Source organism: Bos taurus, chromosome 14, assembly GCF_002263795.3.
Source record: "Bos taurus isolate L1 Dominette 01449 registration number 42190680 breed Hereford chromosome 14, ARS-UCD2.0, whole genome shotgun sequence".
Lineage (NCBI taxonomy): Eukaryota > Metazoa > Chordata > Mammalia > Artiodactyla > Bovidae > Bos > Bos taurus.
In genome coordinates this window covers 32,470,999-32,497,726 of record NC_037341.1, presented here as the reverse complement: position 1 = coordinate 32,497,726, position 26,728 = coordinate 32,470,999, and the positions used below count along the sequence as shown (strand labels likewise).

At 38.9% G+C, this 26,728-nt stretch overlaps 1 protein-coding gene across 2 annotated transcripts in view; it reads right to left on the bottom strand.

The window, feature by feature from the left end:
• Window positions 1–26,728, bottom strand: part of C14H8orf34 (chromosome 14 C8orf34 homolog) — a 364,536-nt gene that overhangs the window by 244,983 nt on the left and 92,825 nt on the right. For both annotated transcript variants that reach the window (XM_010812074.4, NM_001199131.1), the window contains exon 5: window positions 18,323–18,351. In XM_010812074.4, the coding sequence (XP_010810376.1) occupies window positions 18,323–18,351 (29 nt within the window). The remainder of the gene's footprint in view (window positions 1–18,322; window positions 18,352–26,728) is intronic.

Here is a 26,728-nt window from a genome sequence, read left to right as displayed (position 1 = left end):
CCAGGTTCAATCCCTGGGTTGGGAAGATCCCTTGGCAAAGGAAATGGCAACCCACTCCAGTATTCTTGCCTGGAGAATCTCATGAACAGAGGAGCCTGGTGGGCTACAGTTCATAGGGTCGCAGAGTCAGCCACGACTGAGCGACTAACACTTAGAGAAATCCAGTAGAGGTTGAAGCAGAGCAGTATCAATGACAGGCATGCTATGCTAATTTTAAAAAATGCTAACGTGATCTTTTTTCATAAACTAGGATATGATGTGACTCTTAAAATGTTATTTTAAATATTTACATCGTTTAATACTTTAAAATGAATACCAAAGACATGCAACTGCTAGGGATACCTCAGTATGGAAACAAAGTAGATTAAAAAGCAATACCTATTGTAAGATCTAATTTTTGTTTAAAAAATTCATATGGGTATATCTTCATGTGCCAGTTTCAGCCTACCAATAACTAACACTGTTATTGAACCAGCCCTTGTGGTTCTAAGTGCAAGACACTCTTCAGCAATAATCACCAGGCAACTTGAAAAAATAAAGGTTTATAATTTACAGAAGCATCTTTGTGTGGCTTTAGGAAGCATCACTAATAACAAAGCTAGTGGAGGTGATGGAATTCCAGTGGAGCTATTTCAAATCCTAAAAAAATGATGCTGTGAAAGTGCTGCACTCAATATGCCAGCAAATCTGGAAAACCCAGCAGTGGCCACAGGACTGGAAAAGGTCAGTTTTCATTCCAATCCCAAAGAAGGCCAATGCCAAAGAACATTCAAACTACCACACGACTGATTGCATTCATCTCACACGCTAGCAAAGGAATGCTCAAAATTCTCCAAGCCAGGCTTCTACAGTATGTGAACCATGAACTTCCAGATGTTCAAGCTGGATTTAGAAAAGGCAGAAGAACCAGAGATCAAATTGCCAACATCCATTGCATCATAGAAAAAGAAAGAGAGTTCCGGAATAACATCTACTTGTGTTTTATTGACTACGCCAAAGCCTTTGACTGTGTAGAACACAACAAACTGTAGGAAATTCTTCAAGAGATGGAATACCAGATCATCTTACCTGCCTCCTGAGAAATCTGTATGCAGGTCAAGAAACAATAGTTAGAACCAGACATGGAACAATAGATGGTTCCAACTGTGAAAGGAGTACGAACAGGCTGTACATTGTCACACTGCTTATTAAACTTTTATATGCAGAGTACATTATGTGAAATGCTGGGCTGGATGAAGCACAAGCTGGAATCAAGATTGCTGGGAGAAATGTCAACAACCTCAGATATGCAGAGGACACCACCCTTATGGCAGAAAGTGAAGAAGAACTAGAGAGCTTCTTGATGAAAGTGAAAGAGGAGCGTGAAAAAAAAAGTGGCTTAAACTCAACATTCCATGTCACCTGGTCCCATTACTTCATGGCAAATAGATGAGGAAACAATGGAAACAGTGACAGACTTTATTTTTGGCGGCTCCAAAATCCCTGCAGATGGTGACTGCAGCCATGAAATTAAAAGACACTTGCTCCTTGGGAGAAAAGCTATGACGAACCTAGACAGCATATTAAAAAGCAGAGACATTACTTTGCCGACAAATGTCTGTCTAGTCAAAGCTATGGTTTTTCCAGTGGTCATGTATGGATGTGAGAGTTGGACTATAAAGAAAGCTGAGCACCAAAGAATTGATGCTTTTGAACTGCGGTGTTGGAGAAGACTCTTTGAGAATCCCCTAGATTGCAAGGAGATCCAACCAGTCCATCCTAAAGGAAGTCAGTCCTGAATATTCATTGGCAGGATTGATGCTGAAGCAGAAGCTACAATACTTTGGCCAGCTGATGCAAAGAACTGACTCACTGGAAAAGACTCCAGTGCTGGGAAAGACTGAAGGCAGGAGGAGAAGGGGACGACAGAGGATGAGATGGTTGGGTGGCATCACAGACTCGACAGACATGAGTTTGAGCAAGTTCCAAGAGTTTGTGATGGACACGGAAGCCTGGCATGCTGCAGTCCATGGGATCACAAAGAGTAGGACACGACTGAGCGACTGAACTGAACTGATGACTTACAGCATCTTGAATTACACAGTACATCTGGGACCACACAGAGGAAGAGTGAAAGAGACCAAGCATGGGCCTGAGTTTCTGCTTTTACTGGGGTTAAAGGTGGGGGCTATGGGTTTTTATGGGCTCATTCTTCCCTGGCAAATTTAAAAGAGAGAGTAGAAATGTAAAGTGGGAAGAGAAAAACTAAGTGGCCAATTGAAAAAAAAATGAATCATCAGATTATTAAAATCAACTAACACCTCTAAAACAAAGGAGCTACAAGTTGGGGGTGGGACCTGGATCTCTGAAATATGTTTATTAGTGATAGCTACCAATGAAGTAAGCATCCTTGGCAGCTCAGTCAGTAAAGAATCTGCCTGCAATTCAGGAGACCTGGGTTTAATCCCTCGGTTGAGAGGATCCCTTGGAGAAAGAAATGACAACCAACCACAGTATTCTTGCCTGGGAAACTCCATGGACACCACCTTTGAGGTAGATGCCTCAGCAATCAAAGCTTAAAGTCAGGCACTTTCAATAAAAAAACGACAATCAAAACCTCTCAGGGTTTCTACTATAAACCATCAATGCATCATTCATAGACTAACTCCTTCATTTATCCATTCTTTCATATTTATTATGATTCACTATGGGCCAGACACTGCTTGATTTACTGGAAAACACAATGGTAACACCAGAATTTAATGGTTTTATCTGAATGGAGGGACTACAGGTAATTCTTAATTCTTCTTTTGGCATTTGCATGTCTTTTCAATATTCTATGATAAATATGTACTTATAATTATATTTTATAAAATACCTTAATCTGAGAAACAGGCTTATAATTTGCAATACTACAAGAGTCTTGAACAATTCCTTAAAATTTAGATTTGATCAACTGAATCTTTACAATTCCCCCAAATATTATACAAATACAATATTAAAATATATACAATGTAGTATGTATTAATATACCAATACACACCAAAAATAACATGTGAAATATGATTTAGACATATTTAGTGAACATTTATCCAAGTGATAATAAGTGACAAAATAGTTAGATATCCTGATATTGAGTCCCCAACCTTCATGAAAATGTAGCGAATAATTTTTAGTGTTTGCATAACATAGCAACTGATCTGATATCCTTCTGTATTTATATTCCCAAAGCTAGGAAATCAAAGCTGTCAGCTGTGAAATCATGCAATCAAATTAATGACTTGCGATTACTAAAAAGGCATATTTATCTGCCACAATTTAATATTATTTGAAGTATAAGAATGAAAATTAACAGTAATATTATTATATGTTAAGCCTATATTTGCAGATTAAGGAAAGACATTTTAGGAAGAAAAAAAATTCATAAACATATTTACAGCTTCAGAATCAGTTTTGGCCTGTGCAATTTTGAAATGTTAACTTACTCTCTGAATCAAATACACAGGAAACACAAAAATTATTTGAGGTAGTTAGCAAAGGCATTAGCCTGAAGAAAAAGGACTGAGACTATTCAAGAAATAATAAATAGCCCTTTAGCAACTCCATTTTTTCTACATAAAGTCAGAAAGTTGAAGAAGTTAGTCAAAGGAATCCTTTCCAATGCTTTCTTCAGAAGTAGCCAAAAGGTTAAAATAGAAAGAAAGAAAGAAACGTTCAGACGGTGAAGCCACAAGATATGGAAAACAATGGATGGGGACTCCCAGGGAATAGAACCAGGGCCCAATTAAGGAACACCTCCCAACACCTTGCACAGAAAGACCTGATAACATCTGTCCAGCAGGATTTGAGAGCTGCTAGAAACAGAGGAAACAGTGTCAGACTTTATTTTTCTGGGCTCCAAAATCACTGTAGATCGTGACTGCAGCCATGAAATTAAAAGACGCTTACTCCTTGGAAGGAAAGTTATGACCAACCTAGATAGCATATTAAAAAGCAGAGACATTACTTTGCCAACAAAGGTCCGTCTAGTCAAGGCTATGTTTTTTCCAGTGGTCATGTATGGATGTGAGAGGTGGTCTGTTGAAGAAAGCTGAGCGCTGAAGAATTGATGCTTTTGAACTGTGGTGTTTGAGAAGACTCTTGAGAGTCCCTTGGACGGCAAGGAGGTCCAACCAGTTCATCCTAAAGGAGATCAGTCCTGGGTGTTCATTGGAAGGACTGATGCTAAAGCTAAAACTCCAATACTTTGGCCACATCATGCGAAGAGTTGACTCATTGGAAAAGACCCTGATGCTGGGAGGGATTGGGGGCAGGAGGAAAAGGGGACGACAGAGGATGAGATGGCTGGATGGCATCACTGACTCGATGGACATGAGTTTGAGTGAACTCCAGGAGTTGCCGATGGACAGGGAGGCCTGGAGTGCTGTGATTCATGGGGTCGCAAAGAGTCGGACACGCTGAGCGACTGAACTGAACTGATGAACCACTCACTTCTATAAACCTCTCATTATTTCTATTTTCTAACAGAAAGTATTCAGTGTGGTTATCCCAAATTAATCTCATCACTTAATCAAAAAGAAGAAACAAAACTATTATCATTCATATATATTTTTTATATAGAAAAATCAAGAGAATTCAGAAACAAGTTACAAATTAATGAGTTTAGCAAGTTTACTGAATTTAAGATAAAACTAGAAAAATAATTTTCATTCCTATATGCCAACAAGTTTTAAAATGTAACTTGTACAACAGATATCATTTACAATCGTAATCAAGAACACAAGGTACTTAGGAATCAATTTAACAAAAATCTGCCTGCTGTTTTTGAATATACTATATGACTTTTTCATAAAACACTACAATATTTAATTAAATGGAAACATGCCTTGTTCATAAGTAGAAAGACTCAAAAATGTAAAGATGTCAATTCTCTCATACTAATCTAAAATACAAAGCAACTCCAAACCCAATAGAGTAACAGATATAAGCAAATGGACCAAAGAGGAAAACTGAATGTCCAGAAACAAGGTAAGTACCAGAAGCATGCACATTTATGGACAAATGAACTTTTCAATAAATGGTTACAAGAAATTTATTATGCATATAGGGGAAAATATGTTCCAACTTCTTACAATATTAAAAAAAATTCAAGTAGATTAAAGATAAAAAACAGAATCCTCAATAGAAAATAAAAAGTAATACTTTTATGATGTTAAGTAGAAAAGATTTCTTAAACAAAACATAAGTTAATGTTAAAAATGTCTGTTAACAGAAGCCACTATTTAAAAAGTGATGACAAGCCTAAAAATTTAAGAAGGTATTTGAGATACACAAGACCAACAAGAGTTGATGTCCAAAAATATATAATAAATTCACACAAATCTAAAGAAAAAAATAAGTGGGCAATAAAAATGAGCAAAAGAGAAAAGCAGGCATTCAATCTTACTGGAAATTAAGTATTACAAGCAATAACTGAATCCATGAGAAAAAACTTTCATTAAAATACTTGACGATAGCCAGTGTTGGCAAGGATCAGGAGCAAAATGTATTATAACAAACTGTTGTTTCTCTCAAAATCTCTTGAGAGAAATTCTGTATTACTAATAAAGTTAAAAATGCATGTGTCACTGTTAGTGGGAATGTAGATTGATACAGCCACTATAGAAAACAGTGTGGAGACTCCTTAAAAAACTAGGAATAAAACCACCATATGACCCAGAAACCCCACTACTAGGCATATACCCTGAGGAAACCAAAAGTGAAAAAGACACATGTACCTCAAGGTTCACTGCAGCACTATTTACAATAGCTAGGACATAGAAGCAATCTAGATGTCCATAGACAGAGGAATGGATAAAGAAGCTGTGGTACATATATACAAAGGAATATTACTCAGCCATAAAAAGGAATGCATTTGAGTCATTTCTACTGAGGTGGATGAACCTGAAGCCTATTTTACAGAGTGAAGTAAGTCAGAAAGAGAAAGATAAAAATCATATACTAATGCATATATATGCATTAGGACTCTAGAAAGATGGTACTGATGAAATTATTTGCAGGGCAGCAAGGGAGAGAGACATAGAGAACAGACTTATAGACATGGAGCAGGGGCAGGAAGGAGAGGGTGAGATGTATGGAGAGAGTAACGTGGAAATTTACATTACCATATGTAAAATAGATAGCCAATGGGAATTTGCTATATGATTCAGGGAACTTAAACGTGGGCTCTGTGACAATCTAGAGGTATGCAATGGGCAGGGAGATGGAAGGGAGAGTCAAGAGGGAGGGGACATATGTATACCTATGGCTGATTCACGTTGATGTTTGGCAGAAACCAACAAAATTCTGTAAAGCAATTATCCTTTAACAACACATTTTAAAAATGCATGTGTCATACTGCAAGATTAATTGAAGTTCAATTAGTTGTGTTTTTCCCTTTCAGTTCAGATATATTTTTATTCCTTAATTACAACATCTCCTGTCTCTCTCCTGATTCTCAACTGATCATGTTGCTTATCTCAGTGATAAAATGAGAGCAATCAGCAGAGGATTTGTTCATTTTCTTATCACCAAACCCATCAGCTACTAACATTCTTGCCTTCACCTACAAAAGGTGAATTGTCATTTCTTCTCCAAGGTCTGGCATATATTAATAGAAAGTATTTGATATACATTTGTACAGTGAATAAAAGAATGAGAAAATTAAGGTAATGTATGATTCAATGTTTCAATAATGCATTACCAACATTGTTAGTCATTCAGATCAGATCTGATCAGATCAGTAACTCAGTCGTGTCCAACTCTTTGCGACCCCATGAATCGCAGCACACCAGGCCACCCTGTCCATCACCAACTCCCGGAGTTCACTGAGACTCACGTCCATCGAGTCAGTGATGTCATCTAGCCATCTCATCCTCTGTCGTCCCCTTCTCCTCTTGCCCCCAATCCCTCCCAGCATCAGAGTCTTTTCCAATGAGTCAACTCTTTGCATGAGGTGGCCAAAGTACTGGAGTTTCAGCTTTAGCATCATTCCTTCCAAAGAAATCCCAGGGCTGATCTCCTTGCAGTCCAAGGGACTCTCAAGAGTCTTCTCCAACACCACAGTTCAAAAGCATCAATTCTTCAGTGCTCAGCCTTCTTCACAGTCCAACTCTCACATCCATACATGACCACAGGAAAAACCATAGCCTCGACTAGACGAACCTTTGTTGGCAAAGTAATGTCTCTGCTTTTGAATATGCTATCTAGGTTGGTCATAACTTTCCTTCCAAGGAGTAAGCTTCTTTAGGACAATGTAAGTCAAAACCACAGTAAAATAATATTGATACTTTACATCAGAAGGATGGCTATAATTTAAGATAAACAACAAGTGTCAGCAAGAATATGGAGAAATTTGAACCTTAATACTTGCTGGCTGGAATGTAACGTGGTGCTGCCACTATGCGAAACAGTTTGATAATTCCTCAACAAGTTAAACACAGAGTGTTTTAGCATTTTCATTCCCTACATATACAAGAGAAATTTTAAAAACATATCCACACAAAACTTGTGCATGAATGTTCCTACAAACATCCTTCTTAATGGCTGACAAGCAGAACAACTCAAAGGTCCACAAATTGATGAATGAATAAACAAAATGTGGTGTATCTATTGAGCTTCTCCCATGGCTCAGAGGTAAAGAATCCATCTGCAACAGAGGAGACCCAAGAGATTCAGGTTCAGTCCCTGGGTCAGGAAGATCCCCTTGGGGAGGACATGGCAACCCACTCCAGTGTTCCTGCCTGAAAAATCCCATGGACAGAGGAGCCTGGCAGGCTACAATCCAAAGGGTCTCAAAGAGTTGGACAGGACTAGTGACTGAGCACTCATAGTATATTTATACCACAAAATATTTTTCAGCAATAAAAAGAAGTACTGATATATGCCACACCATTAATGAAGCTTGAAAACATTATGCTAAATGATAGAAGATAGTGAAAAAAGATCACATATTTTATGACTGCATTTGTATGAAATTTCTAGTATGGCAAATTTAAAGAGACAGAAGGCAAATTAGTGGTTGTTTTAGGTTAAGGGATTAGGAGGAATGGGAGTAGAGATGGGATTTCTTGGGATGATGAAAATGTTCTAAATTTAAGTTGTAGTAGTGGTCTATCTGCCAATGCAGGAGATACAAGAGGCACAGGTTGGATCCCTGGGTCAGCAAGATCCCCTGGAGTATGAAACGGCAACCCACTCCAGTATTCTTTCCTGGAAAATCGCATGGACAGAGGAGCCTGGCGAGCTACAGTCCCTGGGGTTGCAAAAGAGTTGGACATGACTTACCAACTAAACGCCAACAACAAAATGGTTACACAACTCTTTGAATATACCAAAACCCACTAAACTATACATATTAAAGGGGAAGATTTTATGTGAATTTTCTCTCAATAAAGTTGTTCAAATAATGAATTAAACTCACTTTCAGATTTTTCTCTTAAAGTGGAGTACATGGTCATAGTGCAAGGGACAAGCATGGGTTTGGAATCAAACAGATGAAGAACCAGTACTAATTCTGAGACTTTCAGCAAATCACTTAATCATACTAGCTTCAGTCTCCTTATCGGTAAGCCAAGAAAAGCATAACCACTTCGTCAGACTGATACAAGAACTAGATTTAATAACATATCAAAAACACCGAGCATGCCTGCTAATGCTAACAGGCGCTGAATATTCTCTCCTCCTTTCCTTCACTATCTTCTGCACCCTCCTACCCATGATCTAAAAGTTTTACTCTCTATTATGGAATTTTTCACACTAATACAAAAGGAGAAGGAAGAGTAAAACAAACTCCTTTGTATTCACACACATTTTCCTCAATTATCAACTCACGAAGAAACTCACTTTATCCTCATCTCTACCCACGTGCCTTCCACATCACCCCTTTTTTTGCTCAAATCACTTTGAAGAAAATTCCATTCACCAGACATCACATCATTTGTAAATAGTTCAGTGTGTAATCTCTAAAAAGAGTGCTTTTTTGTAAACAAATACCATCATCATACCTAAATACAAAGTGAGAATGTTTTAATATCAAATATCTATTTAGCTATCAAATTTTCCTGATTATCTGTTTGTTTGCACAAATCCAACTCTAAGCAAGACTGACTGATCAACCATCTTTTATGTCTCTTTTAATCTCTCTATTCTCTTCCTCTGTCTCATTTTCTCTCTTGTAATTTTGTCATTGCTGTTACTGTTCAAAAACCTGAGTTGTTTGTCCTTTGAGTTTTCCACAGTCTAGATTTTCCCCTTTGCCTCCCTGTGATGTGGTTTAAAATGTTCCTGTGCCCTTTGTAATTTCTGTAAATTAGTAGTTAGTTCAGGATAAAGTTGTTTTGCTGTGGTTTTTGTTTTTGCCAATACTTCTTCAGAGAGAATGGTTAGTTTTATCTGGAGGTACATAAGACTGTCTTCTTTAATGATTTGGGCAGCATCGATAATTACTGCTTAGATCCATTAATTCAATAGGCATTGCCAACTGGTGACTGTCTAATTTTACAAATCCATAATCACTTATTGGATGGAATACTTCTGTAGACAGAAACTTCCTGTCATCAAATATTAGGTTACTCTGAAGTACGATTTATATAAAAAGGAGGATGAAAAATCTAATTATTTTCCTTGACTTCTACCAGTTTTAAAAACAGTAACTTTTGTTCCCGGCGCATATGCCTGAGTGCTCAGTTATATCCAACTCTTTGCGACCCTTTGAACTGTAGCCCACCAGGCTCCTCTGTCCATGGGATTCTCCAGGCAAGAACACTGGAATGGGTTGCCATGCCCTCCTCCAGGGGATCTTCCCAACCCAGGGATCAAACCATGTCTCCTGTAGATTTAACCTATTAAAGCCTGCTGGTTTACTTTATTAAACATTAATAATTTTTTTGGATAAACGTATGCATCTTAAAGTATTAGGTATAATTCATTACACTGCAGTTATTATTCTTATTCATGTTCAAATTTTCTCAACTCTTTCCAGTAGAAGACTTCTGAAGCTGGCTCCTGAGTTCTTCTGACACAACCCTAGTGATCTTTCATAGTTCTTGCCTTCTGGCATAAGGCATTTTAGGCTCATTTTGTAAATACCATCTGCTCTTGACCTAGACTCAACCATTATTCCAAGAGATTCTGATTCTTTTTAGTTGAAAATATATTTTAAGACTGGAATCTGCATACTTGGGGTACTTGCTGTTTTGGTGTTGGTAACAGTGGACAGATCTAAGAAATGTCTATGTTTTAAACTTAAATAATTCAGCCTTACAGAAAAGTTGAGAAAAAAGAAAGAATCCCTAGACTCTAGCTATGTTCACTACCTGTAGAGATTGTACTTTTGTGTTTAAAATTTAAAAAAATATTATGAGTTCACAATGATAGTTTTCATTCAAAGCAGGATATAGGATTTTCACTTAAACTTATTGATCTTATGTGTATTTTTTCCCCTATGTCAAATATTCTGGTTCTTAAGAATATCAACATAATTAATTCTTTGCTATATCACACAAAGCACACACAACAGCCTCTTTATAATAATACCAAAACTGCCACTAACAACACAGTCGTTAAAAACAGGTTAAGGCTGATGTTCCCTCTGTCCTTTGGGTGTATCCCACCAGAGAAAAATCAAATCACTGGTTTACAAAGACTTGGACTAATTCACCTGAGTGTGTTTTGCCATACTGTTTGGGCTCATCTGTTAGAAATCACTGTTTTAAGAGTTAACCGTGTTTCCCAAAAATTATATATAAAATATTTAAATGGTTCCAAAGTCTCATACACACAAAATTCAAAGAAGACAAGATTCTATCCCTAACCTCTACTCTCTATCTGCGCCACTTTCATTTTTTCTTCCTTCCCTTCTCCCATTGGTAACGTTTAAAAAGTAATTGTGTGTGTGTGTGTGTGTGTGTTTTACAATATGGCAGGTTCTGCCATTGTTATTTTGGCTTTAATGTAAGTAAACACATATCCACAGTTCCATTAGACTTACTTAGATAAATGGTAGCACACTATAAACACATTTATCCTTGCCTTTTTTATTCAACAGTATATCCTGGGGATTGTTCTATGTATCTACAGAGATATTCTTTCATTTTTATAGCTGTACAGTACTCTATAGTAGACGTACTATAATTTATCCCTTACTCTTCTTTTAATGAACATTTAGGTATTTTAACTCTTTTTCTATTACAATAGCACAACAATGAATAGCCACGCACACTGGTCTTTCTATAGCTTTGCCAGTGTGTCCTTGGAATAGACTTCTAGAAGTAGGGTCATTTGCTCAAACAACAACTGTGCATATACAGTTTTTTAGACACTGAAAACCTGAGCTTGAAGGATAGAAAACAGCTGGAAAAAGGGGAGGGATGACAATCAGCAGAAATGTAGAAATATATAAAATATATGATTTCAAAATACTAGAGCCTAGCTGCCGCACAGTATTACTTTTTCAGCACAGCTCAGATTCTGAGTAGAGGGAAAAAAAAGGAAAATAAAGCAGAAGATACAGATTTGAATGACAAAATAGTCTGTTCATTCTAGTCTTAGGAAGTTGGACTTAACCTGTTAAATAGCAGGGAGTCACTGAAATTTTTTTTAGCAGGATTCCCTAGGTAGGGTTCCCTAAAAGCAGATAATAAGCAAGTGACTTACTGATGGGGGTCTCTTAAGTGAAGCTTGTAACACAGTGAAAGAAGCAGAAGTTGGGAAGAAGCTAAGCAAAGATAAGCATTCAGCTCATCCAGCTAAAGTCTATTCTCAGGCTGATCCCACAGGAAGCTCTGTCATGTAAATGAAAACTCAGAGCCTCATTTTGGTTAGTCATTGGTGACGCCAATCCAAGCATCTCTGGGCAGGATGGCCCCCTATGAGTTGAAACAATTCTCTGGAGGAGGGTGAGTCCACAAACATTCAACTTTCACAGGAGTTGAAGAATGGTCATACTGCCCTACTAAAGGGTAACTGAGAAGGCATCAGCCAAGTGTACTCTATGGCATTTTGAAGGGCGAATTAGAATGGTAGGAGCCTAAAGAATAAGATAAAGATATGAAAGGTATCTTTCATATAGATAAAGAAGGCTGAGCACCGAAGAATTGATTTCAAACTGTGGTGCTAGAGAAGACTCTTGAGAATCCCTTGGACAGCAAGGAGATCAAATCAGTCAACCCTAAAGGAAATCAATCCTGAATATTCACTGGAAGGACTGATGCTGAAGCTGAAGCTCCAACACTTTGGCCACCTGATGCGAAGAGCTGACTCACTGGAAAAGACCCTGATGCTGGGAAAGACTGAAGGCAGGAGGAGAAGGGGGCGACAGAGGATGAGATGGTTGGATGGCATCACTGACTTGATGGACACGGGTTTGAGCAAACTCCAGGAGACAGTGAAGGACAGGGAAGCCTGGCGTGCTGCAGTCCATGGAGGCACAAAGAGTCAGACACGATTGAGTGACTGAACAACAACATGAAATCTGAACTTGGAGTGGTGGCCAGGTAAGCAAAATAATGGCTTCCCAAAGACGCCCCATGCTATTCCTCAAAACTGGGAGCATCGTGCATTACATGGCAAAAGGGGCTTTGCATGATTAAGGTTAAAACTGAGATAAAGCTGAAATTATTAAGATTAGCTGGATGGCCCCAGACTAATCACAGGATTCCAGAAAAGTGAACAGCTTTTCCTGGATGCAGTTAGAGAGAGATGAGACATTGCTGGTTTTAAAGATGTAGAAAAGGGATCATGCACCAGGACTGTAGCAGCCTTTAGAAGCTGGAAAAGGCAAGGTAACAGATTTTCCCTAGAACTTCAGGAAACAATAAAGCCCTGTTACACCTGATTTTAGCCCAGAAGACTCATGTTTACCCTTAAACTACAGAATTGTAGGATAATAAATTTGTGTTATTTCAATTTGTTACAACAGCAATAGAAAACCAATACAGTGACTAAAAAAAGAGAAGGGAAAGACTTACAAATAAGACCTTTATTTTTTTAAAGGTCTTACAAATAATATTAGCTTCTGTTTTACTTTCCATTTTAAGTAAAATTAATAACTCTTATTACCTTCATCAGAATTCATAAACTAAATTTAAAAGTCATAGAAAAAATAATTTCATGAAATTATAATTGAGTTAGAATATGATAGTAAAAGATCAGTATTTTATAAAAGTTAAGAAAAATATACCTTACGTGAACCCCCCAAAATTTTAATGGTAGACTGCAAGGAAGAATATGTATTGATTTCTACTACTATATTGAAGAAATAGCTGCTAGCTCAACACATGGTAAGCCTTTTTTTGACTGCTGTTTTATATCGCCTGAGGTGCACTTTTTCTTATTGAGAAAAATGCAGGACTGTGAGCTTCATGGCCAGCAGAGGGCGCCATGAGGCAGGCGCGCGCGCGCGCGCTCTCTCTCTCTCTCTCTCTCTCTCTCTCTCTCTCTCTCTCTCTCTCTCTCATTCAGGGTTTTTTTTCTAGGCAAACAGAGGATCCTGGCTTTGGTCCTGTAAGCCTGTGCGCCTTCTGTGTGACCTCGTACTCCTAAATATCAGGTGTGAAAGTAAAAGCAATATTTTTGCATTGACATATTTTTTCTAAAAGCGTATTTATGATAATTGTTGGCATCTTCCAGAATAAAAATGAAAAATAATAAAATTTCCATGAAGTCTTCAATAACAGGAACATTAGGTAAGTAGTAAAAATGTGCAGTGTTATGCAACTTATTTAAATGGAAACTCTCCCGAGCTAGTGCTTTGAAGAGAGGTGAGAGGAGGGGAGGATGCATCCTGAGGAGGATATTAAATAAGTGTCAAGGCTTCCACAATTTTATCCAGTGAGGCTGAAATCCATTTTCAGTTCAAAGAATAATTAGTATGTTCTTTAGCTCACCAAAGATAGGTTAATGTAGAAAGCAACCAGGCTGCAAGTCAGAGAGTCCAGGGAAAAAAGGGAAGGACAAAGTCCAAGCAAGTATTCAAGCTAATTTAGGGTTCAGGCAGCTACGGCTTTGTAGAACATACTGGAGGGAGCAAATGAACACAGAAATAGTGATAATTATGTCTGTGTACTTAGAATAAAGACAAAAATAAATACAAGATAGAGGTTATTAAATTTCTGCAAATTATAAGCTAAGTCACTGTATAAGATGGAGACCCACTGGGGCAAATAACAGTGATGGACAGAGGAAGCCTAGAAAAGCAGGACAAAGCCAGGAGACCTCATCTATTACTTATTCTACCTGCTATGGTGATCAAACCAGTCAATCCTCAAGGAAATCAGCCCTGAATATTCATTGGAAGGACTGACTGTGAAGCTGAAGCTTCAATACTTTGGCCACCTGATGCAAAGAGCCAACTCACTGAAAAAGTCCCTGATGCTACAAAAGATTGAGGGCAGGAGGAGAAGGGGTCGAGAGATGATAATATGGTTAGATGACATCATCAACTCAATGGACATGAGTATGAGCAAACTCTGGGAGATAGCGAAAGGCAGGGAAGCCTGGTGTGCTGCAGTCCACGGGGTCGCAAGGAGTCGGACATGACTTGGCAACTTGAACGACAACAATGGCATACAGTCAAGACCAAGTTTTGCACAGAATTAGTATAGATTGAAATTTTAATGATTTTAAAATATTATGATGGTTTATCATATGTGAAATAGGTCGCCAGTCCGGGTTCGATGCATAAGACAGGGCGCTCAGGAACAGGGCACTGGGCCAACCCTGAGTGATGGGATGGGGAGGGAGGTGGGAGGGGGGTTCAGGATGGGGGACACATGTACACCCATGGCTGATTCATGTCAATGTATGGCAAAAACCACTATAACATTGTAAAGTAATTAGGCTCCAATTAAAATAAATTCATTAATTAAAAAAAAATTATTGATTTATCAAAGTAAATCCATATTTAAAAGTACATTCACAAATTCATTTATTTAGAGAATCAGAAATATGTTTTTGGTACCAAACTCAAAAGGTATAATCTTACTTGTAACAGGATACTAACTTTATTGCTTTTGTAAATTATAATTATTAACATATAGTCTATTATTGAACTAACACCCCCCAAAAATGTCCTTTTCATTATAGGGGACTGGAATGCAAAAGTAGCAAGTCAAGAAACACCTGGAGTAACAGGCAAATTTGGCTTTGGAGTACGGAATGAAGCAGGGCAAAGGCTAATAGAGTTTTGCCAAGAGAACACACTGGTCATAGCACCCTCTTCCAACAACACAAGAGAAGACTCTACACATGGACATCACCAGATGGTCAACACCAAAATCAGACTGATTATATTCTTTGCAGCCAAAGATAGAGAAGCTCTATACAGTCAGCAAAAACAAGACCGGGAGCTGACTATGACTCAGATCACGAACTCCTTATTGCCAAATTCAGACTTAAATTGAACAAAGTAGGGAAAACCACTAGACCATTCAGGTATGCCATAAATCAAATCCCTTATGATTATACAGTGGAAGTGAGAAATAGATTTAAGGGACTAGATCTGATAGATAGAGTGCCGGATGAACTATGGACAGAGGTTCGTGACATTGTACAGGAGGCAGGGATCAAGACCATCGCCATGGAAAAGAAACGCAAAAAAGCAAACTGGTTGTCTGAGGAGGCCTTACAAATAGCTGTGAAAAGAAGAGAAGTGAAAAGCAAAGGAGAAAAGGAAAGATAAAAGCATCTGAATGCAGAGTTCCAAAGAATAGCAAGGAGAGATAAGAAAGCCTTCCTCAGCGATCAACACAAAGAAATAGAGGAAACCAACACAATGGGAAAGACTAGAGATCGCTTCAAGAAAATTAGAGATACCAAGGGAACATTTCATGCAAAGATGGGCTCGATAAAGGACAGAAATGGTATGGACCTAACAGAAGCAGAAGGATATTAACAAGAGGTGGTAAGAATACACAGAATAACTGTACAAAAAAGAGCTTCACAACCCAGATAAACACAATGGTGTGATCATTTACCTAGAGCTAGACATTCTGGAATGTGAAGTCAAGTGGGCCTTAGAAAGCATCACTACAAACAAAGCTAGTGGAGGTGATGGAATTCCAGTGGAGCTATTTCAGATCCTGAAAGATAATGCTGTGAAAGTGCTGCACTCGATATGTCAACAAATTTGGAAAACTCAGCAGTGGCCACAGGACTGGAAAAGGTCAGTTTTCATTCCAATCCCAAAGAAAGGCAATGCCAAAGGATGCTCAAACTACCACACAATTGCCCTTATCTCACACACTATTAAAGTAATGTTTAAAATTCTCCAAGCCAGGCTTCAGCAACATGTGAACCGTGAACTTCCTGATGTTCAAACTGGTTTTAGAAAAGGCAGAGGAACCAGAGATCAAATTGCAAACATCTACTGGATCATCAAAAAAGCAAGAAAGTTCCAGAAAAACATCTATTTCTGCTTTATTGACTATGCCAAAGCCTTTGACTGTGTGGATCACAATAAACTGTGGAAAATTCTGAAAGAGATGGGAATACCAGACCACCTGACCTGCCTCTTGAGAAACCTATATGCAGGTCTGGAAGCAACAGTTAGAACTGGACATGGAACAACAGATTGGTTCCAAATAGGAAAAGGAGTACGTCAAGGTTGTATATCGTCACCCTGCTTATTTAACTTATATGCAGAATACATCATGAGAAACGCTGGGCTGGAGGAAGCACAAGCTGGAATCAGGATTGCCGGGAGAAATATCAATAACTTCAGATATGCAGATGACACCACCCTTATGGAAGAAAGTGAAGAGGAACTAAAAGGCCTCCTGATAAAAGTGAAAGACGAGAGTGAAAAAGTTGGCTTAAAGCTCAACATTCAGAAAACTAAGATCATGGCATCTGGTCCCATCACTTCATGGCAAATAGATGGGGAAACAGTGGAAACAGTGGCAGACTTTATTTTTCTGGGCTCCAAAATCACTGCAGATGGTGATTGCAGCCATGAAATTCAAAGACGCTTACTCCTTGGAAGGAAAGTTATGACCAACCTAGACAGCATATTAAAAAGCAGAGATATTACTTTGGCAACAAAGGTCCGTCTAGTCAAGGCTATGGGTTTTCCAGTGGTCATGTATGGATGTGAGAGTTGGACTGTGAAGAAAGCTGAGCACCGAAGAATTGATGCTTTGAACTGTGGTACTGGAGAAGACTCTTGAGAGTCCCTTGGACTGCAAGGAGATCCAACCAGTCCATCCTAAAGGAGACCAGTCCTGGGTGTTCACTGGAAGGACTGATGCTGAGGCTGAAACTCCAATACTTTGGCCACCTCATGCAAAGAGTTGACTCATTGGAAAAGACTCTGATGCTGGGAGGGATTGGGGGCAGGAGGAGAAGGGGACGACAGAGGATGAGATGGCTGGATGGCATCACCAACTCGATGGACATGAGTTTTGGTAAACTCCGGTAGTTGGTGATGGACAGAGAGGCCTGGCGTGCTACGATTCATGGGGTCGCCAAGAGTCGGACACAACTGAGCGACTGAACTGAAATGAACTGAACTGAAAGGGGTTCTGAGATTTAAAAAAATGAGAACTTCTATTTCAATGATGCCTAAATGCATAACTTCAAATTAAACCTCCCTCATGAGCAACAACTCATATAAATATGTTCCATAGACAAACTAAACAATCCAAAAGAGAAATCTTGATGCTATATCAACCTGCAAAATTTGCTGTTTCCCCAGGTGTTCCAATTTTGCTAAATGGCACCAAAATTTATCTACTTGCTCATCTCCCACACCTAGGACTCAGCATTGACTGATTTCTTCTACAACTGAACTACTAACAAGTTCCACTGACACTACTGTTAAAATATATTCCTAGTCACATCACTTTTCACCACCTTCACAACTATCACCCCAGTGCAAGGGGTATATTCCCTTGGCATCTTGGAATTATAAAAAAAAAAATCTTAGTAAGGTTTCCGAAAGGTAGTTCTACAAAAGTATGTGACTTGTCATCATCATATGGATACAGGCAGAATCCCAACAGTTTAAATAATATTAGTTTTCATTATTAGTATAGTAATTCAGTGACTACAGTGATTCAGTTTTCTCTAACTAAATTCTAAAACTCTCAACTCAGAAGAATAGGTGATATCATATATTTCATGCAATAACTTTCATAAAAGCATATAACTTTGAAAGTTTGCAAATAACTTTGCAAATAACTTTGAAAGTTAGCATCCAAATAAATTAAATTTAAACACTTTATGTTTCAGAAACTCTTTCATTTAGACATTGGATTAAAATGTAGGTTCTATATTTTAGTCTCACTAGATGGATAGTTCAACGTACCTTATCGAGCTCATCTGAAATTGCAATACCTGGGAATCAAGAGAGACAAAAAAGTTTTAGAAGTAATCCTTAATAACCCATTCTTAAAAACAAAAGTTCTATTTGTAGAATGAATACATTTCCCATTCTATTTTTTTCCTGTTAATGGTACTTCAAAATAATGTGTACTTTCTTTCTACTAATGAAAACAAATTAGGAATTTAAGACAACTATAACAGCTGCTGAAACAATGGAAATGATGCAACAAGAAACAAGCACCATACTGCTTGTTAAATGCAGAACAAACCTGCAAAGACAACTGTAGAGAAATGGTCTTTATGTGCTAATGACAATCAAGTGCAGCTTAGCTTGTTACAACAGTGTTCTTTGTTAAGAACTGATTCAGATTCCTAGAGTAGTAAAAAAACTAAGGCAGAAAGATGTTTGAAGTTCATGTATTTTAATTCCCTTATTTTCCAGATAAGGACACAGACAGGGGAACTTAAAGAATTGTGTTCCATGTTCCCTGAGATCAACAGCTTCTTGGGGCCAATGGATCAAGATTCCTCCTCACAAGCTCCCCTTCTATTCACACACTCTTTAGTCCAATTTTTATCTCTATTATTCTTCCAAAATTGTTCTAAGTTAGTAACATAAAAGTTTTAGCCCTTATTTCTCTGTGATGACAGACTCTGTTAACTCCAGTCTCTTGAAATGCAGCCCTGCATTTTCTATTCTCCTTTGTCTCCTTCACAAAGATCTTCTTCTTTGGGGGGGGTGGGTAGTAAGTCCTTTCCTGAAATGCCAAGGATACTCTTCCCCTTGCCTTGGCCCTGCAAAAAGAGTTTATTCACTCATTTTTTTAGAAAGTTACCAGTTGATCTTAAAAATGTTTTTTCACACCTCAGACTTATGAATCCATTATTCATATAGACAGCAGTAATACTTCACCTACCTAGAGTGTAGCCAAGAACTGGCAAGTAAGTCAAAAGGCCTCACCGGCCTTGTATTATCAAAATGCATGTCACACAGAACCTAAGCCTCACTCAAGAGCTAGTTCCTGCGTCCTCTGACCACTCTCCATTTTAGCAGTTATCAGGAGCTTTTGCAGGGCCAAGGAATTTTACCAGTGGAAAACGAAGATGAAGAAAAAGGTTGCTATGAAGACATGTTAAAGACAAAGAATGATAAAAGAATGATAAAAGCTTCTTGTGAATTCTTTCAAATAATTTTATCAGCATATATAAGTATACATACTAAGGCTTTATGCTGCTCTATGCACATATAAAACCAAATCGGAAGCACACACACTATTTTGTTATCTGTTTTGTGTATAAAACATTTTTATATTAGTAAATATTTTCTACAGTATAATTTTTAAGGAGTATAAAGTAGACCATTAAAATAAACAAATTCTTTTAAAGAGTTTAAAAAAATAAAGTATACCATTGTATGAATGTGTCATGATTTCTTTATCCATTTTTCTTTCTCTAATAAAAGATACTTAATTTCCAACTTTTCCTATTAAAATTCCCATGGCAGTAAACAATGAAACATAGCTTGGACATGGCTACACACAATGAATAAGTTTCCTATCCCTTTTTTTTACCAACTTATCTGCCACTTCAGACAGTTAGATTTTCTGAAGTACTTTCCATCCTTGATTTTTCTAAAACATTCTATCTCGATTTTCATCTCAACTCTCTGAAAATGCCTTTCCAGTGTTCTCAAGTAGATCACTTTTCTACCTGTATCTTAAAGGTTGATGATGTATGTGCCGGCTGGATGGGTGGGCTCTTTTTCTCTATACACTAATGATTCCCATATCTGTACCATGCAAAGGCTGTTCACCTCACACTCCCACAGAAATGTCTGAAGACTAGATAAATAAATGAACAAAACAACTGCCACGTTATCTGCTTCCGTTTTTACTCAGAGGCTGTTACCCTCTAACTCCTCAGGCTGTTTGTCAGAAAAGACTTTTGCAGGATGTTCATGATTGATGCACTAAAAAAGTTCTGTTGTTGTTGTTCTTTTTTTTTCTCAATTGATTCCGGACGGCTATTATCAGTCACAGAGCATAAAATATCAGCCCTCTGTTCTCCCAACAGCTGGACTTTTTTCCCTGGAAAAGCTCCAGCCAGTGTTTCACCTCAACTGCAAACTGCAGATGAGTGTCTAAATGGACTAAAGATGCCCATCCTATCGCTGCCTCCCTTCAGACAGATTAGACTCAGAAAAGCTTTGGGCTCACTCACTGCTGGCGTAATCCTTTAATAGATTTCTGTCTCGTTCAGTCGGTAAGTCATGTCTGATTCTTTGCGACCGCATGAACTGCAGCATGCCCAGCTTCCCTGCCCTTCACTATCTCCCAGAGTTTGCTCAAACTCATGTCCACTGAGTCAGTGATGCCATCCAACCATCTCATCCTCTGTCACCCCGCCTTCTCCTCCTGCCATCAGCATCAGGGTCTTTTCCAATGAGTCAGCTCTTCCCATCAGGTGGCCAAAGTATTGGAGTTTCAGCTTCAGCATCAGTCCTTCCAGTGAATATTCAGGGTTGATTTATTTTAGGATTGACTGATTTCATCTCCTTGCAATTCAAGGGATGCTCAAACATCTTTTCCAGCACCACAATTTGAAAGCATAAATTCTTACGACTGAGTTATGTGCTAATCACTGTACTACATGCTGCGGAGTCCAAGTCCTGGTTCCCCTGCCTCCACACAGTGCAGAGTCCAGCGATCTCTGAAAGTAGATCACAGCACGTAAGTGTGCACGGGGAAAACAATGGAAGCACAGAAAGAGGGGGACAAAACCCAGTCTCGAGAAAGACAGCAGCAATAAATCATCAAGGGCATTTGAGCTGAGACTGAAGAGAGGAGCAGAAATTAGCCTGGGGCAAGTAGGAGTGAGATGTCAGGGCACAGGCACAGCATAAGCAAATATGAGAAAGGTAAGAATATCATGAGTGCGAAAAATTCCCCTGTTACTGGTGCATAAGTGCGGCCTGATCATGAGTCATGAGAGATGATACCAGACAGGTGACTAAGGGTCAGAGCATGGAGAACCTTCTATGAGTTTTGTTGTTTTTTTTTTTTTCCATAAAGAATTTTTTTTGATGTGGACCATATTTAAAGGTTTTATTGAATTTGTTACAACATTGCTTCTGTTTCATGTTTTGGTTTTATGGCCAAGAGACATGTAAGATCTTAGCTCCCCGATCAGGGATTGAATTCTCATCCTCTGCATTAGAAGGTGAAGTCTTAACCACTGGAGCACCAGGGAAGTTCCTATGAGGTTTTAAGGAGCCACTGAATGTCTGCAACAAGTGGTATCAGGTTTTCACGTAGATAGAGCCCACTGACTGCAGTAAGGGCTGTTTGGAGGAACTGAGAAACAAGAGTGTGGACAGGACTGGTTATTCATGCCTCAGACTATTTCCAATTCTCCTGGGCTCACAAACTGGACTACATTCCCCAGCCTCCTTTGCAGTCAGTTGTAGAATGTAGGTGATGTCATTCATGCACCTCCACTTGGAAACATTAGAAACCACCCCTGTAATCCTCTATTGTCTCTGTCTGCTTGCAGGACCCTTGGATCATGTGCTAAAGATGGGAGAATAACAGGGTAGAATAGTCTGTATTCCCATCACACTCTGTTGTTGTTCAGTAGCAAGTTGTGTCCAACTCTTTGCAACCCCATGGACTGCACCATGCCAGGCTTCCCTATCCCTTGCCCTCTCACTGAGTTTGCTCAAGTTCATGTCCATTGAATCTGTGATGCCATCCAACCATCTCATCCTCTGTCGACCCCTTTACCTCCTGCCTTCAATCCTTCCCAGCATCAGGGTCTTTTCCAATAAGTCAGCTGTTTGCATCAGGTGGCCAAAGTATTAACGTTTCAGCTTCTGCTTCAGCATCAGTCCTTCCAAAGAGTATTTAGGGTTGATTTCCTTTAGGATTGACTGGTTTGATCTCCTTGCTTTCCAAGGGACTCTCAAGAGTCTTCTCCAGCACCAGGCACACTCTGTGCAATGACTGAAGACTTACATGGTATTAAGTATAAAAGAGATGTTGGCCATGAGACTCCCCTAACACAAAGTTATGGCAAGCCCTTCAGCCACAGGCTCAATTCAGGTAAGGACTACACTTGGTTTTTTCCTGTCATGGAACAGGAATGAAATGAAATAAAAATGCAATATGTAAATGGATAAACCAATGGTCTGATCAGTGATGTTCAGTGTGAATTACAGGGTACTAGTAGGAGCAGAGAAGAGAGTCACACCCAAGAGAGACTGCGGGCGTGCTAAGTCGATTCAGTTGTATCCAACTATGTGCGACCCTGTAGACTGTAGCCTGCCAAGCTCCTCTGTCCACAGGATTTTTCAGGCAAGAATACTGGAATGGGTTGCTATTTCCTTCTCCAGGGCATCTTCCCGACCCAGGGATTGAACCTACGTCTCTTATGTCTCCTGCACTTATGAACCTGCATGGCAGGCAGGTTCTTTACCACTAGCGCCATCTGGGATGCCCCCCAAGAGAGCGGGGAAATCTCAAGACTTGGGAATTAATTATTAAACAATCAGGGAGAGGGACTTCCCTGGTGGTCCAATGGTTAAGAATCTGCCCAAAAATGCAGGGGACATGAATTCAATCCCTGGTCCAGGAAGATCCCACATGTCGCAGAGCAATAAGCCCCTGAGCAGCAAATACTGAGCCCACGTGCCTACAGGCTGTGCTCTGCAACACTGAGAAGTCCACTTGCAGCAAAGAAGAGCAGGCCCCGCTCGCCAAAACTCAAGAAAGCCCGTGCATAGCAACAAAGACCCAGTGCAGCCAAAAATAAACAAATAATAAACATTTTAAAAACACTCTGCCTTCTAACGCATGGGGTGTGGGTTAGATCCCTGGTCAAAGAGTTAAGATCCTTACATGCCTCATGGCCAAAAAAACAAAACATCAAAGACTTTAAAAATTGTTCACATCAAAAAAAATCTTAAAAAAAAAAAAAAAAAAAAGATTAGGGAGAAAGATGAGTCCAGTTTGGCTGAACCAGGAGGTAGGTGTCACTGGCTAAGATAAAGCAAACAAAGAAAAGTAATGGTAAAGGAAGTATGATCTACTTAGATAAACTGAGTTTGACATGGCAGTGGGATACCACCACCTTGTATAAAATCATAAACAGTCTGGATGGGAAATACACTCATTTGAGTTAGCTGTATAGGGGTGATAATGAAATCTGTGAGGGAGGAGAAGGCTAGACACAGAACATTTGAAAGAACAGAAGCAGAGGATGAAAAACATCTATAGCAGCAGGAAAGAAAGAGGCATATGAGAATGAAACCTATAAGAAATGATGGGTAGGGCATCCAAAGACCATCAAATGAGGGCCAGGTCCCAGAAACTAAAACATCAAGGGTTTGAAAACAGACAGAGTCATCAGTGGTGTTAAAACGACCAAAGCAATTTTTGAAAATGAGAAAGAGTGTCCACTGAGTTTGACAATTTGGATTCAATTGGTGGTGACCATAGTGAGAAAAGTCTGAGTGGAATGACAGGTCCGATAATATATCTATACTGAGGAGTGAGAGGAACCTGAGCAGGCGGAGAAGATGCGCATTAACCATTCTTTTTGAAAACTTGGATGAAAGAAGAAGAAGGAATTCTGACGCTGTCTGAGGGAACTCAACCTCAAGAGGAGGTTGTCTGTGTTTGTTTTAACGTCAGTTAGAGCTGTGGTGTTCATCATGGGAGCTACTCATTAGATGGCTAACAAACATTTGAAATGTGGCTCATCCACGCTGAGGGGTGCTGCAGAATAAAATTCATAACAGACTTTTGAAGACTCAGTATGAAAGAAAAACAATATAAAACACTGCAATAATAATTTTTAGATGGAATATACATTAAATGATAATAATTTAGATATGATAATAATATACAATATTATACAATATACAATAATATAACAATTGTATATTGTATATAATTGTTATATATTGTATACAACAATATACAATTGTATATTGTATAACAATTGTATATTGTATAACAATTGTATATTGTATATAATATACAATAATATTTGTATTATACAATTGTATATTGTATAACAATTGTATATTGTATAACAATTGTATGTTGTATATAACAATATACAATAATATACAATAAATTATAATAATAATAGTAAGTTAATATTGCAGAGAAGGTGATGGCACCCAACTCCAGTACTCTTGCCTGGAAAATCCCATGGACGGTGGGCTGCAGTCCATGGGATTGCTAAGAGTCGGACATGACTGAGTGACTTCACTTTCACTGTTCACTTTCATGCACTGGAGAAGGAAATGGCAACCCAGTCCAGTGTTCTTGCCTGGAGAATCCCAGGGACGGCAGAGCCTGGTGGGCTGCCGTCTATAGGGTTGCACAGAGTCAGACACGACTGAAGTGATTTAGCAGCAGCAGCAGGTTAATATTGCATTAAAATTAATTTTACAGGTTTCTCTTTTGCTTTTTTGTAATGTGTCTATTTTGAACATATAAAATCCCATGTGTGGCTCATGTTACGTTTCTGTTTGGCAGGGCTCAGCTGAAGTATGTTATTGACTGTCAGGGATAAATAGTAATAACACTAATAATATCTGTGGCAGGCAGAAGTCTAGGACGGCTCCCAAGATATACTCCTGGGCAGTCTTTTCCCTTTGAGTCTGCATGGTGGAACCACTGAAGATGAAAGGGTATCTCTCTCTTGGCTTGGTTACTCAACAGCAGACTGAGCAAATCAGAAGTAAATCCTGGTGGCCCTGACCTAATCAGATGAGCCCTTTAAAAGAAGGCAAAGCTTCAGAGAGATGCTCCCCCGTGGCCTCAAGGAAGAAACAGTTCATTGTTGTTGTGAGAGGAGGAGACCACAAGACAAGGACCCGGGAATGAGCTAAGAACACTCCTGGCCAACAGCCAATGAGAAAACAAGGGGTCTCAGTGTTGCAAGAGCAAGCACTGAATTTGACCAACAATGTGTATGAGCTTAGAAGACCCAAGCCCAGGAGTAACCCCAGCCCCAACCAGCACCTTAATTTCAGCTTGCCCAGGCCCTGAGCAGAGGACCTAACTAACCTGGATTCAAACTCCCGAAACACAAAAATAGTAAGATAATAAATTTGTACTTTTTAAAGCTACTAAGTTTCTGGTAATTTGTTATACAATAATAGAAATGGAATATTATATCTAATGTTTGTGCTGTGTGTGCTGTGCTTAATCAGTCAGTCATGTTCAACTCTTTACGATCCCATGGACCATAGCCCACCAGGCTCCTCTGTCCATGGAATTCTCCAGGCAAGAACACTGCAGTGGGTTGCCATGCTCTCCTCCATGGGATCTTCCCAACCCAGGAATCAAACCCAGGTCTCCCACATTGCAGGCAGATTCTTTACTGGCTGAGCCACCAGGGAAGCCCAAGAATACTGGAGTAAGTAGCCTATCCCTTCTCCAAGGGAATCTTCCTGACCCAGGAATCAAACCAGGGTCTCCTGCATTGTAGGCTAATTCTTTACCAGCTTAGCTACCAGGAAAGCCCCCTATATAATGTTTAATTGGCAGTTATATCTAATGTTTACTTGGTAGTTACTTCATAGCAGGCATGCTATTAAATACTTTAGACACAACATCTCATGTGATTTTCATAAAACCTTCAGAAATAGTACCATGATTATTCCAACTTTACAGTAAAGGTGAGAGAAACACAGAAAGGTTTATTCCCAAGGTCATGAAGCTAATAATTGGTAGCATTCCAGGCCACTGAAACTATTCTAACTTATCTACCTTGAGGTAAGGAACACAGCATGAAGAGGGTCACAGGTCATGTCTGACTGTAAGATAAAGCATTACGCTGAGAGGTTTGCAAAAAGCCAGAAAAAGAGCATGGTACAGTTGCTACTGATACACAATTCCTATTTGCAAACTGGAGAGAATTTCAAATCTTTCCTGTTATTATTTGAAAGAGAGAGAGAGAAGGGAGGAGAGGGTTGCATCTAAGTCTGTATACACTGACAGCTGTAGAGATGAGATAATTCTACCATTCTGAGGGATATAAATGATTTTTTGCTGTCAATATCTACTAGTAACAAATACTTTAAATAATGTATTATCTTTTAGGAAGTAAAACTAGAATAAAGCAAAGACCAGCCTTGCCAGAGAGAATTCTATCAGAGACTGTATGAAAATCAGGCATTCACTAAAAACTTCCAATCTTTCCTGTGGTACAGGAAAACAGTTCACAATAATAAGACAATGAACATTCCTTCTGACCATAACTGGAGGAAAGATTCCATTCCCTAAGTCTTCCTATTAAATAAAACAATGGTTAATAAAGTCACCACTATTTTAGAGAAAGAGTTATCAAGTCAAAGTCTATTATAAAAGTCAAA